This window comes from Daucus carota, chromosome 4 (assembly GCF_001625215.2).
Source record: "Daucus carota subsp. sativus chromosome 4, DH1 v3.0, whole genome shotgun sequence".
Taxonomy (NCBI): Eukaryota; Viridiplantae; Streptophyta; class Magnoliopsida; order Apiales; family Apiaceae; genus Daucus; species Daucus carota.
Window position 1 is genome coordinate 31,447,676 of NC_030384.2, and position 18,295 is coordinate 31,465,970.

At 34.8% G+C, this 18,295-nt stretch overlaps 3 protein-coding genes across 3 annotated transcripts; 2 read left to right on the forward strand and 1 right to left on the reverse strand.

Moving 5' to 3' along the window:
- Positions 1–228: 228 nt before the first annotated feature.
- Positions 229–1,938, reverse strand: LOC108218212 (uncharacterized). Its single transcript, XM_064092323.1, has 3 exons — positions 1,695–1,938; positions 1,538–1,610; positions 229–884 (listed from the first exon to the last, which is right to left on the reverse strand). The coding sequence occupies exons 1-3, from the start codon at positions 1,858–1,860 to the stop codon at positions 647–649; spliced, it is 477 nt and encodes a 158-aa protein (XP_063948393.1). The 5' UTR covers positions 1,861–1,938; the 3' UTR covers positions 229–646.
- Positions 1,939–5,356: 3,418 nt separating this feature from the next.
- Positions 5,357–9,065, forward strand: LOC108215986 (probable adenylate kinase 7, mitochondrial). The gene is made up of 4 exons (XM_017388630.2): positions 5,357–5,753; positions 7,107–7,247; positions 7,568–7,801; positions 8,681–9,065. The coding sequence occupies exons 1-4, from the start codon at positions 5,436–5,438 to the stop codon at positions 8,831–8,833; spliced, it is 846 nt and encodes a 281-aa protein (XP_017244119.1). The 5' UTR covers positions 5,357–5,435; the 3' UTR covers positions 8,834–9,065.
- Positions 9,066–11,065: 2,000 nt separating this feature from the next.
- LOC108219267 (COP9 signalosome complex subunit 3) lies at positions 11,066–18,256 on the forward strand. Its single transcript, XM_017392625.2, has 11 exons — positions 11,066–11,400; positions 12,809–12,924; positions 13,012–13,258; positions 13,570–13,627; positions 13,728–13,817; positions 14,346–14,411; positions 16,613–16,702; positions 16,815–16,973; positions 17,070–17,191; positions 17,704–17,776; positions 17,868–18,256. Exons 1-11 carry the CDS (start codon positions 11,213–11,215, stop codon positions 17,934–17,936), a joined length of 1,278 nt encoding a protein of 425 aa, XP_017248114.1. The 5' UTR covers positions 11,066–11,212; the 3' UTR covers positions 17,937–18,256.
- The last annotated feature ends 39 nt before the right edge of the window (positions 18,257–18,295 follow it).

Here is an 18,295-nt window from a genome sequence, read left to right on the forward strand (position 1 = left end):
GACGTTCAAATATTAGCGGGAGGAATATGGACGATAAATATGGAATAAAAATAATTAAGAAAGAATAATATTAATTAGGATGGACGGTGTATCAAATCAGCAGGGTTGACTTTGGAATGAGTTCTGTATTCCAGTCTTAAAAATTATTTAAGTATACAATACATATCTTGTATTCGAAATTTATAAGCATGACTAACAATTTCCATGGTGCATTGACTCGGTAGGTGAGGAAAAGATTAGGAACCAACCTGTATCTTTCATAATTTACCATAAAAACACTCACTCCCATACAGTGGAAAACCAAATGACATCAGCCAATACAGAACCAAATGACATCAGATAGAGCCTAGAAGACAAATCTACCACTAGGGATTCTCTGCTCAAGTTTACCGACTCTTTTCAGTGGCCAGATAATGTGGAAAGGAACCTGCGATGCACATAGGATTATAGCCAGTGGTGGAGCTAAGGCAAGAAAGTATATAAGAAAAAGCAGACCGCATCCTTCTAAATAACCAAATCCAAATGTTTAGCAAAGTCACATGATCTTTAGAACAGTGAAGATGAGCTGACAAGCTACGCTTTTGCCTTCTCGAAATTTTACTGAATGGAACTACATTGAACAGTTAATTTGCTTGCCTTTTAAAGATTAAATGGTATACTCAAAGTAAACACTTACACCCCAATTGAGAGAAAATAGAAGGTATGGATTTGAGCATACCGGGCCAATGGATCTTGAATCCAGGCTAGAAGCTGAATTATCTCCTTCAACCCAACAATGCCCATCTGGAATCTTCACAACATCATTGGAGAAAGGAGAACTGACCCAGTAACCTGGCAATGCAGTGATTCTCTTCACACATTTTTCCTTGTTATCATTGGGGGAGCTGCAAAAGATGGAAACAGCAGACAGTCAATATTTACACATTAAGTACTCCAGCAACTAATAATTTATATAGTATTCAGGAATAAAGTCTTCTGTGTCTATCCTGACCAAAAAAAAAAAGTCTTCTGTGTCTATTGTAACTTGTTCAAACACAATTCCACGGGCCAGTACCCAGGTCATTACACAAAAAAACTTCATTCAGTGTCTAGTCATGAAGCATTTACATTGCAAAAGAACTGTAAGCCCCCAGTAGACATATATCTGCACATCAAGTAATGCTAAATTTCATTTACAAAAAAATAATGTCAATTTGATTTCTTTTTTTACTATAATGCAAATCAATATATTTGTCCTAAAGCACAAATAAAAGGGCATATTTATGTAAAAGACATGATAATTAGAATAAAACTTCAACAGAGAAAAATTCCATATTACAAACATGAAAAATATAATGTATACACACATGCAAAAGAATAAAACTCAAACATGTGTCATACCTAATATGTTACTTCTGAAAGAATTTTAGAATGAACACACAAACAGGCATGCCATACATGTATTGCCATAGAATTAGTTTACTACTGGTGCATCATTCATTTAATTTACTAGGATCCACATTCTTTAAATTAGCAGAAAGAAAATCGGTAATCATACCAGAAAACTATGACATCACCAAGTGAGAACTCGTACTTCTGCAAGCAAAATTTTTCTACCAAAACACTGTCATCTGTGGCAAAACCAATATATTAGTATTAAACAGCTAATCATTCAGGCATGAGGGTTAATAATTTGATCCTCTGAAAGATTTTACCTGTAGATCCTTCCAAAGAAGTACTGCAATGGGGATTGAAGGTTGGAGACATAGAACAGCCTCGAACGGGAACAACACTGATATAACGATCAGATATGGTGAGGCCTTTAAGCCCATATGTGAAGAAGTTTTTTGAGAGACTTGAGATAAAGTTCAGGCTTACCATCCTTGTTAGCAAAGAACAATCAAACTGACAGGAATGACATCTGTACAGAAGCTTTAATCAAATTAGAGAGGAATAAGCGTACGGGTGTGCGCGCGCACACACATATATATTATTGATATAGACTTATCGGAGTGTAAGTATGTTAGCCATGAGTTCACAATAAAAAAATAGTTAGTACAACAATCACCATAGGATCCTCAAAAACGCTTGATAAGTTGATATGTTGAGTACTAAGAGTACAATTGACAGTATATCAAGTCTCTTAATGCTAATGATGGAATGCGGTTTCTTGTAGGGCGGCAATCTTTGCAATTCTCTACATAAGGTGTCTTGGGTTGATTTTTGTAAACCAAGGACAGAAGGAGGCTTAGGGCTTCGTGATTTTATACCCTAGAACAAAGCTTCTATTTAATTTCAGTGTGGAGGATAGTACAACCTAATTCAAATTCAATATGGATTCAAGGGGCGAAATCGAATTCCTCGCGGGGTAAATCTCTCTGGAGAATGAACATTCCTGATGACTGCCCCCAACCTTCATCATATTTTAAAAACCAGCAATTAGGCCCTGCAACATTTATCTTATTAGACTAGTGTTGATTCTCAACTTATCACTTGGCATGATCATTGGCTGGTTTGTGGTGAAACTTTAATCTCTGCTGAAGAATCTTATAGGGGGGGTACTTGGATGGTAGGCGGGAATGGGAATCGGAAATTGGATTGAGGCGTATGGCAATGGGGTATTCCAATGGGTATCCCAAGGAGTGTGGAAGAAATGATTTACCCACCAAGTGGAAATGAGGTTTCCATTTCATACAACAAAATTGCTAATCCAAACATCAACACATGGGTTAGGATTCCAGTTCCTGTTAACCGCACTCATTAACCATGAACTATACACCCCGTAGTGTGGCAAAACTACTAGCTCTAACTTTCACAATCATGAGAAACTCTGGTGACCAACATTCCCTTTGGTCACTATGATGTTATTTGCTGGAACAATCTCTCAACCATTGGTGTGTCAGCTTAGAAGTCTCTTTGGAATCAAAACCCTTGTTTTGGCTGGTACAATCTGGTTGAGTGTTGTTGATCTGACTTGTAATCGTCTAGTAATATTTATTTTCTTAAAGGATTATATTAACATGTCCAATTACCCTCCCTTGGTTCAAATCTATGTACTCCCTCCGTCCCACACATTTCTTTACACTTTCCTTTTTGGAGTGTCCCACCCAATTCTTTACATTTCAAAACTTACCAAAAATAGTCAATGGGTCCCACCACTTCTCCACTTTTCTTTCCTTTTCACACTACTTTTACTCCACTATCTACTTTTTATACATTAAAAACCAATGGATCCCACCGCTTTACCCACTTTTCTTCCTCTTTTCCACTATTTTATACATATTTCTTAACCTCCGTGCCCAACCCATTCGATAAGAAATGGGTGGGACGGAGGGAGTATATTCTAATGGTATCTATCGGATGAATGTGTGAGTTGGCGGAGTGTTGGTCAAATATGTTTTCAACAAGCAAATGAGTGCAATTCGTTTTCAGATGTTAAATACTTATCATGTTAACCAAAAACCAATTAGCGACTTGTCCGCATTGGGTTTAATGGCATAATATAGATGAATCTTTTGCGATTGACAAGCAGATGAATTAGTAGCTTGTAATTCAATACATGCAAAGAGGGTTAAATATCAATCAGGTGACTCATTTCAATTCGATGATTCAAGTTGATCACTGATTGAAAAAGTGACTCAAATGAGTTACTCATTTAAAAATCTGTATCAAAACTATTACTTTATCGTTAGTCGAAATTCTGAAAGTATTATATATTGAGTTTCGCATATTTTATATTAACGATATTACATCCAAATGAAAAGTTCGGAGTTCTACTATTTTAACTAACATTGTTAGAGCATCTCCAACCATGAAGATCCTTTAGCTAAAAGGTGAGTTGTCATGCCAAAAATAAAAAATTTAGCCAACCACTTCAAAAATTCACACTCCAACCACAGTGACCTGTTGTCTATAAATTTAGTCAACCTCCTATGGATGGCTAAATTTGTCGAACCACTACAGGTCTGTAAGAAATCTGTAGGAAGATTGCACATCATTTATTACCATATTGAACTGATATATTCTATTTTAACAATCTAAAATATTAATAACATGCTATTTTTAAATTATATCCAACCAATATACCCAATACCATTGAAGAGAAATCTCTTACAGGTTCAACAAATTTTACATAACGTCTTACAGGTCCAATTTAGCCAACGATTATAGCCAACACCGTTGGAGATGCTCTTAGATTTTAAAATTTATCAATTATTTATTTTTATTTAAATCAATAAAACAATCAAAAAATTAAAAATAAATAGATGATAAAATTATAAAAATCCAACAAAATTAGCTAAAATAGTAGACTTCGAAACCTTTCATTTGGATGCAATATCTCATAAAAAATGTGCGAAACTCAATATATGATACTTTCAAAATTTCGACCAATGATATTTCTGATGCAAATTTTTAAATGAATAACTCATTTGAGTCACTTTTTCAATAAGTAACCAACTTGAGTCATCGGACTGTCAGTTACCTGATTGATATTTAACCCATGTGAAGGGAACATACCTTTTCCATTACAGGGGAGCTTAGCTTGGTATACCATGACGGACTAGGATTGGAGCCTGTAGATGAGTTTTTTTGTCGAAACTGGGCCTTTCCGACAAATAATTTGGGCCTCCGTTATTAGCACAGCCGTCGGGTTGGGCCAACAAAACCGACCCTAAAGAGAAGGAGCCGTATAATTTCAAAACCGGTTAGGTTTGATTCCAACTTTTCCGGAAAAGTTTGGTTAATTTAGTTTATAATTATCGATCGAATAAAAATACAGTTAGGTATTATTGTACTTTTCCAAATTTTTCAAGATGTTGGCTGACTTTAAAAATTACATAATAATGATCAGAGTTTTTTTTCGCTTTTTAATAAAGTGGCGGTCGTGAATCTCCGTTAATTTTCCTCCGTTAATTTCAAAAAATAAAAAAATAAATGAAAAAGTGGTGGAAATCGAGCCAACATTTTGTAAATTTTGGAAAAATACGGCCACCACTTTGTTCTTTACTTTTTTAGTTTTAAGAGTTAAAAGGAAGAAAATTAACGGAGGTTCCCGGCTGCCATCTTTTTAAAAGACGGAAGTAAACTCCGGCCACCATTATGTAATTTTTAAAGTCAAGCCAATATCTTGTAAAATTTTGAAAACAACGGCCACCACTTTGTCATTTACACTTAAAAATATAAATTCCTCTTTTTTTTTGTATTTAATACTTTTTATTTAATTTCGGGAATTGATGGATAAAAAAATATATGGAAAATATGGTGAATTAAATTGGAACCGCAGAAAGACGATGTACCAATGACAAGTTGCCACGTCTTACTCCAAAAGTGGAAAAAAGTCAAACTCTTTAATTACCCCCTCTTTCCTCTCCTTAAAACACTAACCTAAACTTAAACCCCTCTCTCTCTTCGCGTGCCAAACACAAGAACATTCTCTCTCTTATTTCTCCGCCGCCATGGCCGTCGTGAGCCACCGCCTGAAAGCGGCCGCTTCAGCCTTACCCCATCATTTCCTCCGCCGCAGGCCTTTCGGATCGGCCGCGGCGCTTGCTTACGATTACGACGAATCGGAGCACGAGGATGGATACACAACAATGGAGGATAGTGAGGGCTGTGTTACAGGGAGAGATGTTCAGTGGGTTATTCTTGGGGATCCAATGGCTAAGCGACACGTGTATGCTGATAGGCTCTCTAAGCTTCTTGATGTGCCTCATATTTCTATGGGCACTCTTGTTCGTCAAGAACTTAGCCCTCACTCTTTCCTTTACAAACAGGTGCGTTTGTATATCTGTATGTATGTATTTGTGGTTATGTGCGTGGTGAAATGTTTGTTTTATATTCTTGATTTTTAGTTTTTGTGGGGTCTTTGATGGAATTTTGTGAAAATAGTTTTCTCATTGTTGTTTGAAATGTTATTTTGGTGTTCTTACGAGTAATTGTTACTACTGCCGTGTTCTATTTTTCTTGGAATATATGGTAGTATTGATTTCTGAAGATCGGAATTACTTGATCGATAAAGGTCATTTGCAAAGATACCGCATTGGAGGAAACTCGAGCACTCTGTGTATGGGAAAATGTTATTTATAATCCATGGCATAAAATTGTGAACTGGATGCTGTTAAATTATTTTTTTTGGGGGGGTAGGGGTTTCATGATTGTTCGCTGTTTGATAGGGTTTCTTGGGTTTTAGCTTGGAGTGAAAAAATGGTTTTTAATATTTAAAGGATTGTGATGTATCAAGATATTTGATCATTTCCCAGGTCATGAATCGAATCGTCATCCTTCCATCCCCTGTAAAAAAAACTATGTGTGAATGTCACTAAAAAAGGGGGAACTTGTTTTTAAAAAAAGTAACGACTATGAACTTTGATGATATGATGCTGTATATGTATGCTCTCCTTCACCGGACTCTTCAGTTTGACCTTCATACCCTTTCGACCGAACATGACATGGGAGTGGGTATAAGATCTGAGTCGGACACTTCATAAAAGCTGGTAAAACAATCTTATTCAAAATGTTTTACAAGGTCTCAAAACAACTCGTTTCTAGAGTGATGTTCACGGATGACTATTATATGTCATCATTATGATTTATGCTACACAGTTAAAAATAAACAATTATGTGTTTGTTTATTAGTAAAAGACACTGATTTGAAAAATGTAAAATAATTAAAAAATGACAGTTTCATTTATGTTAACATTATATGCTGAATCCCGGCACCCGTATCCACTTCGGATCCATATCAAAGTGAACATATCCACCAATCCTCTTAAACTACAGATCCGACACTTGGATCCGCACCTGTACCTGAGCTCGATAACCGGCAATTATACTTGTAGTTATGATTACTTAAGTCATGGCTTGAACTCTGAAAGTATTTTTTCTGTACAGAAAAATAATATTAAATATCATCTAATTATTTGGTAGAAGTTACCTTAACTGCCGGGGCCCACTTAGCAATCTTTTGAACACTACTATGTTGGGACATTAGAAGTTTTCTTCAAGGAATAGTATGTTGATACTTGCATGATGCATCCCCTCTAATATGTATATTGCAAGTTATGTATAGTGTTTTACACTTTAGATATTCATTTCTTCTGATCTCATTCGTCTTTGTTCTTACTTAGATTGCAAACTCTGTAAACCAAGGGAAGCTTGTTCCACAGGAAGTAATTTTTGGTCTATTGTCGAAGAGGCTGGAAGAAGGATACTGCAGGGGTGAATCTGGGTTCATTCTGGATGGTATTCCTCGAACAAGAGTGCAAGCTGTGAGTCATATTTTTATTGCCTTTTTATTTAAGTAACTGTGACCAATTATCCTCCTGAGCATGCTTCTTGAAGCTATCACGTGTCCAGCAATGTTATTCTATCATGTCGAAATCTCTATGGATTATTCTTTTTACTTTTTGCAATCTGTTGTAAATGGCTGTTCTTCATGCCCATATTTCACAGCAGTCTTGGAAGAAGAGTTTTCCGTCTCTGTGTTAAAGTATAGGTTGCCTTTCTTAGTAAAATCTAGAGTGCTGTAATAGTCATAGAAATACGCTCATGTTCTTAATTATTTCTTTGTTTTCTATTCATGGTGCAGGAAGTCCTAGACAAAATTGCTGACATAGATTTGGTCTTAAATATCAAATGTACTGAGGATTGCATGTTAAAGGGACTTTTAGGTGATCAAGCTTGTTCTGCCTGCCATGATTTTCTGGGCATGCACAGCTCCATAATGACTAGAAATCTGCATTCCAAAGTTAATACTGCAGAACTCAATGGTGCTAATCTAGCAGGTGTTGGTGGAGACAAACTTCGTACTTATGCCGAGCAGGTACACTGTCTAATTCAGAAGTATATATATTCCTGGTTCCAATTGTATCACGTGCTTTAAATATGATGATATTTATTGGTTGGTGTTGAAAACTTTTTAAAAAGGCAGTCCCTTGTTCATGCTCCACCCCACCAGGATCATGCGTTCTCTCTCAGGTGGGAGGTTGAGTTTTCAAGTGTTAGGGAACCTCCATTTGAACCTTCTTGCATTTAGAAATAAGTTTTTATTCCCAATATGTTTCTTATTGCATGCATCATTGTGTTGATTCAGGTTGAATGTTTTCCATTTGTTTAGGATACAATAGGTTAGCTTATAGAAGCTTTGCTTTGACTCCTAATTGTATAATAGTTATTACTCCAGATATGAATACTTAGACAGATAATGATGGTAAGCTAGTTTACGTTGTAACAATTCGTGAAACACATGTATGGTTGTACCGATGGTAAATGAAAATGGATCCTGAATTGATTGATAGGTCTGAGGTTATCAAAAAAAATGGTCGTCTTAACCATTTTGTTTCTATAATGTTAAGTCAGTTTTGTCCAAGCTGTTTTTCTTTTCCCACCCTCTTTCTTCTGCCCATGTAAGTGTCATGAATATCCACAGAACTTTGTTGTTAAAAAATATAATTTATTTCCATATTAAAAATGAGTTTAGACCTGCAATTCTAATGGCCTTCTTCTAACATTATTCTATTAAATTTTCCTACTCTTTGTGAACTTGCAGTTATCTATTTGATCCTGCTATGTGTTGTGGTTTTTGTGTTAAGATGCTTTGTTAAATGTATAGATTTTGGTAAACCATGCTAATGTTTGATATTATTATAATAAATGTGATTACTTAGTCGTTATGAAGCGTTTACAATTCTCCTTTCATCAGAGCAAGCCCATTGAAGAATATTACAAGAAACAGAAAAAGCTTCTGGACTTTCAAGTGGCTGGTCCTCCCGGAGAATCATGGAATAGTCTCTTGGCTGCGTTACATCTTCAGCATATGAGTGCTTTCAGCTCTTCACAGAAGTTGAATGCATAATCTATAGAATTTAATTCAATGATTCAAATACCAACCGTATGGTCTTTATACGACACATCGGCTTTATAGTAGTATATATGAGTTGCCAGTATGGCTGGGTGATTTTGTTCCCCAATTTTTGTTTAGGTTTAAAAGACGAGCTATATGAACCCAAAAATAATGAAACTGTGATTGATTCGCCTTTATGGTGTATTTTTGTTATATATGAATGACAGGTCATTTTACCTTTCCAGCCTGCGGTAAAGTGTTTTTTTTTTCCCTTTTGAAGTGTGCGTAAATATGCTGTTAATTCGTTCAATGTCTACTATCTTTGGCTCTTGAACTGAATCATTTATTTGTATTGAGATTTGAGAAGACTTTGAAGATCAATGTTGTGTTTGGTTAGGGTGAATGATTCCGGAAGGATTGGAATGAAAAATGAACTATCTTATGAACAATTTATAAGAAATTTCATTCCTTCCTCCATTTTATTCCTTACCTCATGTGCTAGATATCACACCTTCAATTTGAGATGGAATGCTTCATTCTCTCCCATCCTCAATTTCTTCTCAAATCTCATCATAGCAATTTTGCACTTTCTCAAATTTTTTTCAAATTTTTTTCTTATCTTTATTAGTTTCAAGTATCTTTACACATTTCATTTCATTCTCCTCAACCAAACATAACACAAAGGAAGCTTTACAAGAATGAAGCACAACTTTCCTTTTGTTGATACTAATAAATATCAACAATTCCAAACTTTCTTGAGCTGTAGAGGTGACAACAGACAATGCGCCGGTTTGTTTTGAAGAATCAACTAAAAAGAATGCTAACTATTGTATAACAACTTCTACTTTTTTTATAAACACTTTATTAACTTATTTAATTCTTACTTCTTTTTCACTTCTTTAATTTAAGTAATAAGTCACTTTTTTTATGATAACCCAAACAACCCGAATACCTTATACTTTGTTACAGAAACCAGTAAGTATAAGAGTAAGGAAAAAATAACTTGATGCCTATAAAAATTAGAAGGTTTTATTTTATGGGATATATGATCATATAAAGTTTCTTGGCTGAGTTTACCGTTTACACAGGCAATTTAGAGGAGATGGAGGAGATGGTTTAAACATGTTTTGACAAAGGAAATGGTTTAAACATGAACTACTTACTACCTGTCAAATAACTCGTTCAATGTAAAATCGTTTTAGGTTAAATTCCCCTGAGTCTGGTAACATGTATATCATTTTAAACTTTAGATTTCAAATAACATGATTTCAGTTGTCATTTCAAATTTTTAGTTTTATATTAAGAGGGGTGTATTTGATTGAGATTTTAAAGCATTTTTTTGCATTCATGAAATCCGAGGGTATTCGATTGGGATTGTTTGAAATCCATTAAAATATTGAGGTATTCAATTGAGATTTCAAATTATGCTACAAAATCTGGTGGTATTTAATTGGGATTTTAAATTATGCTTTAAAATCCGATAGCATTCAATTGGGATTGTTTAAAATCCATTAAAATCTGATGTTATTCAAATGGTGATGGATTTTTTTGCATTTAATAAAATGATGATTTTGTGGCATTCTTCAGTGTATTTTAGGTTTTTTGAAATCTCATCAAAATCAATGGAATTTTGAAGCATTGTGCTTAAATCCTATCAACTCTGCGACATTTTATCAAGAATCCGCGCAAAATCAAAATCAAACACAATCCATTAAAATCCATAGACTAAAAACAATCCATTAAAATCCCAATCCAATACACCCCTCTAATTTTAAAATTCCTGGATTACAAATGAAATTCAAATCTAACCTAAAACATTATTTGAAATGAAATCCAAGTTTTCAAATAGGGCATTAGATATTTTTAAGATGGGAAAACTTTATTTTATTATAAAGAGATAACTTTTAAATAAAAATCAGTTTTTAGATAAGAGTGAAGACCATTAAGTGGTAGCTATTTATTAGTTTTATGGTTATTATTTTGAATTGATATGATTATTGCTCTCACACTAGTTTTGTTGTTGTTTCATTAATTTTATTTGTAGACATGAATGTTTTATTATTAAAATATTTGGAAAAATATTTACATAACCTTTGTTTAGATATTAAATCTTCATGAATTAAAAAACTTTATTTTATGAATATTGTACTTCGATACAATTCATCATGCGAAAGTGATTATCGAAAAAAAAATATTAAATGATTGAATGCATCAAAGTCACCAAGGATGGAAGAGGAAAGAGAAACCCGAACATAATAAAATACTAGTAATGGTCCATAGTTGACGGGCCCAGTAGTGTGATATATAAGTAGAGAAATCGCGACAACATACCCTGGGAAGAACACCACACCACCGCAGCAGCTGATAAAGTCGAGACTAAGAGGGGGAAGCATGTCGGACGCCGTGGAATCGATCGTCGGCCACATCCAATCTCTATCAAGCTCGCCCATCCAACTCGATCAACTCCACCGCTTTCTCAATCGCCGTGAAAAACAGCTTCGCTCCGAGTCCACTCATTTGCTTTCTGCACTCCCTCAACTCGATCCCTCCCTTCATTCTCTCGGCTATCTCTACATTGTGTATGTCCATCTCTCCCTCTTTTACACGTAAATTCATTAAATCTGTATTGTTTGTTTGTGTTTATTCACAATTCTCTTGTTTGTTATTTTATGTATGTGTTTTCACCATGGTTGTACATGATGGATAGTACTCCCTCCGTTTCATAATACATGTCCACTTTTGAACAAATTACGCATATCAAGAAAAACGAACTTTTGTAGAAATCTTTCATTTATTATTGTATTTATTGCATTGACCAAGTATAATATGTGGCATATATTTGATCTAGGAAATATAATTTAGTAAGGTGTTGTATAAAACTTATCTTGGAAATACAAATATTGACTACACTCCATTGAAAGTTGAAATGGACAAGTAATTTGAAACAATTTTTTGTTCTCAATAGTGGACATGTAATATGAAACAGAGGGAGTATATGGTAATTTTTGTTTGATTGTTTCACGACTAGTAAATTATATCGACTATGATTTGAGGATATATATGTACAGGGAATCTTATTGAATTATTTACTTATTGTTGTGTATGATGTGATCAGTTCCTGAGTTTTGTAGGGTTAAGGTGATTTCTAGTGGCGGCGCACAGCACATTTGTTGTATAGTTTAATAATTACCGAAGTTTGGGTGAGAGAAAAGTCGGAAGCCCTAAGAGAGTTATTCAATTTGATAATTACAGAATTGTGGTTGAAAGACAAGTTGAAAACCCTAAAGTGTATTGTGGATGAATTATAATATTGTTGATGACGTTATGGATTTCTAGATTTGGCTGGCGAAATTGTGGATTCTGGTATCTGACACGATCGATCATATTTTTATAATATTTAATATTATAAACACTGTTGATGAATGACAAAGGAAATGTTTATATGGTATAATGGCATTTCAATGTGGCTGCGGATTGACTACTCAGTGTGGACTGTGGATTTTGTTACTCGTTGGGAATGTGATTTTGTGCATATATTAGCGGGTTATCTATCCAATGTGTGGCAATCTTTTTCCCTAGATCTTGATGATTCGCACAGGTTGGCTGTATGGATAGTTAGGAAATACCCTATGTGTTTAAGAAACACATTATTACCGTTAACCTAGTAGCACGCAGCATTAACTTCCGTATATAGGTTACTGCTGATTAAGATATGATTTGGGCAAAAATAGAGTTGCAAGTAATTGCCCTTGTATGAAGTACAAACTACAACCAGTACTGGTTGTCTCAATGCATTGTTTTTGATCTTTAGAATATTGACCATGGAGTACTAAAATAGCAATGTCTTCATGAGCAGTCTTATAATGCATATATAATATATTGTCATTGAGATAAATTATTTTTTGCTGGTGTTAATATCTTTGTAATTATACCATTTCATTTTACACGACAAGGAATACTAATGCTTTAGGTTCATTGCTTCAACAGGGACGGCTACACTACAGCTCATGACACAAAAGAGCTTCCTGATGAATTTGTTTCTATTATCGGAAGATTTCTCAATACTTGCTCCGCCAACCAGATTCGCCTTGCGCCTGAGAAGTGTACGAATGTTTATTATATTAAATCCACTATTATGATGTATGTGTACAGTGCTTAGTGTTATGTGACGATGAATTTTGAATTTACAGTTGTAGCTGTGTGTAGAAGGCTGAAAGATCAGGTGATGCTGATCCAATCCCCTATACGAGGGGTCGCCCCTTTGCGGGCCGCTATCAGGAAGCTTCAAGCATCTCCTGAACATTTAACTGCTATACATCCCGACTTTCTTCTTCTCTGTTTATCGGCTAAGTGCTACAGAACTGGCTTAGCAGTCTTGGAAGATGATGTATATGAAGTTGAGAATTCAAAAGACCTCCTTCTTTACGGCTATTATGGGTGAGTTTTTAGTCTAAAGAGTTTCTTACTCGATCGAATCCATACTTGTATCAGTGAAAACAAGACTTGATATGTTAGCAGCTGGTCCCGATAGTCTTACAGCAATTTCCTTGAGGTTACAAAATATGTATCTGATCATTTTTTGAGTAAACAGTGCTAGGATTTTATTAAATACATGTGCTTTTAGCCTTGACCTATAACAAGTGCTTGATGGCATTCGTTACATTTTCAAACAATTAAGTTAACCCGTGTCACGAAGCAATGGAATACATGTTTAATTACTGACATTATTCAATTTTACACAATGATAGAGGGATGATTTGCATCGGACAGAAGTGCTTTCGCAAGGCATTGGATCTCTTACACAATGTATTATTTCTTCTCATTAGTACATTTAGTTAATTTTGTACAGATATGTGGGCAGTTTAGTAGAATGATTATAATTAATACACTAACTAATTAATCTCAGGTCATAACTGCTCCTATGGCCAATTTGAGTGCTGTAGCTGTAGAAGCTTACAAGAAGTATGTCCTAGTTTCACTCATTCACCTGGGGCAGGTTTGCTATATTCTCTCTTACCTGGAACAGAAATTTACTGTTGTACATTTGATAACTGTTTTTTTTTTAATATGTTTGCTCCGCCACTAGTTTATAAGCTGGTTACCTCTTTGGCTACTGCTTGTGTTCTGTAGTTTCACCATTTTTTGTTGGTGGTTGAAGAAGATGGTCTCCATCTAGTGGTTTTCTGGATGACACGTTCTCTTTCACAATGAAGTTAATATAGTGTTTTGATCTGCTAGCTAATCTCGATCTAACTATAGAAGTAATGCTGTTGTGTTTATGCTTATTAGCTACTAGTATTTAATAACATCTATTGTATCGTAGTTTTGCAGAAGGCTCTTTCCATTATATTTTATTTAGTTCCTATGCAAATCTTGTATACATTAATTTCTCATAGGTTATATCTTTCTAGGCATTATATAATTGGAAATTGTCAACATTTTATGAAATGGGGTTTTGTATGTATCTTACTATGTGTGTGGATTATTATATCTATACTACTTAACTTGTTTACTTCTATTTCAGTTCATTCCTGACTTCCCCAAGTACATTTCTGCAACAGCTGAAAAGAATTTAAAAAGCTATGCTCAGGTAATGTTTTGTACTTGTAAAATTGATTTTCTTTATTTGTATACTTTGTGAAAAATGTTACATTTCTACAACACAAACACTATACTTCGTCATATGGTAGAAGTGGACTGACTGGCACTTGTGCCTAGTATAGTGTGCTCCTGTATAGTACATTAAGCGAGTTTGGAGATACAAGTTACCTTCATGTTTGAATATTTCATAGAACTGGCAAATCGTTCATGTCGTGTATAAATGTGTCATGTACTTTCGTGTTTCGTGTACTTGGTGGGTAGACACGAACACGACACGAATTCAAGTCGTGGACATGATCTATAGACACGAACACGACACGGTTTAAAAAAGGCCAAACACGACACGAACTGTAGTACACCAAAATTTTCTATTTATACGTGATACGTGATCGTATACGTGACACGAACTGAGTTATACATGATTGTATAATTACACTGATTGCACTTGGCCATATCTGACACACCTCCAACACCTGCGAAGTAGTCAAACGTATCCCATACTTTTGACCATTTTCTTTTCCTGCCCTTGCCCTTATCACTCTCTGGCTTCACATAACTTTCTGGTGTTGGTCCCGTGTCTTCATTCTAGTTTTTATCTATGTTACTCGGACTCGGGTACGGAGTGTCGGACACGACACATATCCGAGTGTCGGACTTGAGAACTATGGAAATTGGGGACACGGGGACACTGTCCTATTTTTGGACACGGGTACGGGGACACATCGTAATATACTAAGAAAGAAGTATGGTTAGTAAGACATCTTAACAAAAAGTAACAATTAAACTCATATTAGACATGATTTTGTAAGGGATTTTGCAAATTAAGCGTCTTTTGTACTTAAATCTCATTCTTGCTTCTATCTTTTTTCTCACATATTTCTTTTCAATTATAAGTTTTACTCGTATTTGATTTTTAAATTGGTCAAAGTGTCCACATTTTAGTCAAAGGATCCGACACGAAATAAGTGTCGTGTCCGAGTGTCCAAGTGTACGACACGGGTACGACAACCTAAATAGAAGAGTCAGAGTATTAGAGTAAGATAGGTTTTTATCCGCCTCATCTTCGCTTAAAGATTCATATTGCTAAGGAATCACAAGAAGAAACCAATTAATTTAACGAAAATTGAAAGGAATCCAAGATTCAAACAATATATAAGCTATAAGCTTCGATGAAATCGAACAACTACGAAACAAAATCTAACAACTATGAACTAACAACTACGAAACAAAATCAAAGACTCTAATTAGGAATCTTACAGGATTATTTGAATTCGGATTGTCACGATCTTCCTCCATAAGCTAATGTCGGTTTGACGAGAGATGCGGCGGCTTCTTCAGTCGTCGTCGTCGTCTCTAAGACTGTAACCCTAATCTCGCGGTGCAGCTTGAATGTTTGTGACTTTTTTGATTGTTTTATTATATTGTATGAGTATTATAGACTTGTTACTTAAAACAAATGTTTGACTGTCTTTGACTACTTTAAAATAAGTCATTTTTCTATATATAATATGGCACAATTTGATTTATAATTTACTTATATTTTGAATATAAAAAAATTGTATTTTTATATAAAATATATGTTATTAAAATAGAATATTGAATTTTAAATTATATTATAATGTGTATTTATTTATTTATTTCGTGTACCTCGTGTCGTGTCGTGTACCTAATAGGCAAACACAAAACCGACACTACATCTTGGTTGTGTATTTCGTGTTCGTGTATTTTTCGTGTTGTGTACTTAATTAAATTGCAAACACAAATACTAAATTTTAACCGTTTACATGTTTGTGTGAAAAATTGCCGAGTCTAGTATTTCACTTTAAATTGTTGGATGACATAGATGCATCGTGTTCAGCTGTATCTTATAATCCTTTGACCGGAGGCAAAATGGTGTCACATCTGTTAGTTTTGTACTGGCCATGTGGTAAAAAGCAGCTCATGTTTCCGAACAAAATATCTTTTTCTCCCTTTGCAACAATGCACTTTACATAATTTTCTCTTTCCTTGGAATAGTTAGCTGAGTTGCAACTGTGCTATACGTTAGGATGTATTCAAATGGGTGATCATGGAAAAAGATGACCTTACCTTGATTTTATCTGTTATCCTATACTTGTACAATATACTTACATGGTTTTCTGGTTCAATTTCTATCGAGTATGCATTCTTATTATAGTCTTTTCTGGGCAGCCCTATCTGGAATTGGCAGTTACTTATGATACTGGAAAAGTAACAGAACTGGAAAGGTGTGTTCAGAAACACCAGGAGAGGTTTCAAAAGGTGAGTATATTCGTGTTATAAGGTTTTATGTATAAAATGGAACACTTTGTGAGGAATCCTGAGGTGAGTTTTTACCTTATTATATCATGTAATGATTACATTTGCTGTTCAGGACAACAATTTTGGGTTGGTGAGGCAGGTCGTTTCATCAACGTACAAAAGAAATGTGCAACGATTGACTCAAACATATTTGACTCTTTCTCTTCAAGATATAGCCGACAGAGTGCAACTGAATAGTTCCAAGGAGGCAGAAATGCTTGTTCTTCAAATGGTAGCTAGATTATGAATTGCTACCTCTTTACGATGCTTTATGTGGGTGCTTCTCTATCCTATAACTCAAACCTTCATTATTTTAATCTCATTGTAGATCCAAGATGGTGAAATATTTGCTACAATCAACCAGAAGGATGGAATGGTTAGATTCCTGGAGGATCCTGAGCAATATAGATCATGTGAGATGGTTGAGCGCATTGACTCATCAATGCAAAGGTATCTCTCTAGTCTATTATGAGCCTGTACTAAATATAAGTAAACAACACCTGAACAAGCTTTTGGAAGAATTCTAATTCGAAAAGAAGTCCATTGGGTAGGCTTGTGCCTAATTAAAATCACTTCTCTAATTCTAATAGCTACGAGTAAAAGTTTATTATAATGCTGAACAGTTTATGGTGCAAACATTAAGCACCAACTCCTGCTTTCTCTTTTACTTCTCTGCTCTTTTTGCTCTGATCTGTTATATAGAAGTAGTTTGATGTCGGATTTGGTGAAATTCATCATATATAATATTAGTTGTCACTTCTAATTAGAATATTGTTAATGTCAGCAAAAATGTAACCAGTTCTTTTTTTCTTTCACTCTTCTCTTGTCACTTCTCATTAGGATATTGGTTGATGCGAACAAAAATGTTACCAGTTTCATTTTTCCTCTTTTCTTAATATAAGAATACAATGTTATACTTGGTTCCCTAAATGGTGAGTTTAATTGAAATCACTTTGTTCCAGGATGATGATGTTATCAAAGAAGCTCACTGCTACAAATGAAGCATTGTCATGTGACCCTGCTTTCTTGACAAAGGTAACTCTATTCTTTTTTCTTTTTAGCATTTCCATTAGGATATACACAAACACATTATAGTGTCGGTAACTGAAATGCACTTTTCGATCAGGTTGGGAAGGAGCGATCGCCAATGCTCGACTTGGATGACTATGACCCTGCTCTTGAACACTTTATGTGAAATGAGAAAGTCTTGTGTGTTGAGATGGTTAAAAATATAATGCAAAGCTGTAGCATCCTGCCATCACTGTAAAAAAACTCTTAGATACCACCCATGTGTTGTCATTGTAACCTTAGTTGTCAGTTTTATTCCTAGGAGTTTGAATTTGGTGATAGAAAGTAACAGGTAGCTAGTCCTAGAGCGGTGCTTATGTTCAATTTTTACAATTAATTTTGAAATGCAGTTTGACCATAGATAATGATGGACATCAACATGTGTAAAAAAAATTATGGATGTACATCCATATGAATCGCTATGGATCGCTTTTGAGATTCGAGTAATCATGTGCTTATTAATTTAAAAATGATATTAAATATTAC

What these genes read in the sequence shown, in the direction of transcription:
- LOC108218212 (XM_064092323.1), bottom strand. Translation starts at nt 1,860, where the DNA reads ATGGTAAGCCTGAACTTTATCTCAAGTCTCTCAAAAAACTTCTTCACA. An exon ending in TTCTTTGGAAGGATCTACAG is followed by an intron (nt 1,611 to 1,694) that starts GTAAAATCTTTC and finishes GTTTTGCCACAG; the next exon opens with ATGACAGTGTTTTGGTAGAA. An exon ending in GGTGATGTCATAGTTTTCTG is followed by an intron (nt 885 to 1,537) that starts GTATGATTACCG and finishes CATCTTTTGCAG; the next exon opens with CTCCCCCAATGATAACAAGG.
- LOC108215986 (XM_017388630.2), top strand. Translation starts at nt 5,436, where the DNA reads ATGGCCGTCGTGAGCCACCGCCTGAAAGCGGCCGCTTCAGCCTTACCC. An exon ending in ACTCTTTCCTTTACAAACAG is followed by an intron (nt 5,754 to 7,106) that starts GTGCGTTTGTAT and finishes GTTCTTACTTAG; the next exon opens with ATTGCAAACTCTGTAAACCA. An exon ending in CTCGAACAAGAGTGCAAGCT is followed by an intron (nt 7,248 to 7,567) that starts GTGAGTCATATT and finishes TTCATGGTGCAG; the next exon opens with GAAGTCCTAGACAAAATTGC.
- LOC108219267 (XM_017392625.2), top strand. Translation starts at nt 11,213, where the DNA reads ATGTCGGACGCCGTGGAATCGATCGTCGGCCACATCCAATCTCTATCA. An exon ending in CTCGGCTATCTCTACATTGT is followed by an intron (nt 11,401 to 12,808) that starts GTATGTCCATCT and finishes TTGCTTCAACAG; the next exon opens with GGACGGCTACACTACAGCTC. An exon ending in ATTTAAAAAGCTATGCTCAG is followed by an intron (nt 14,412 to 16,612) that starts GTAATGTTTTGT and finishes TTTTCTGGGCAG; the next exon opens with CCCTATCTGGAATTGGCAGT.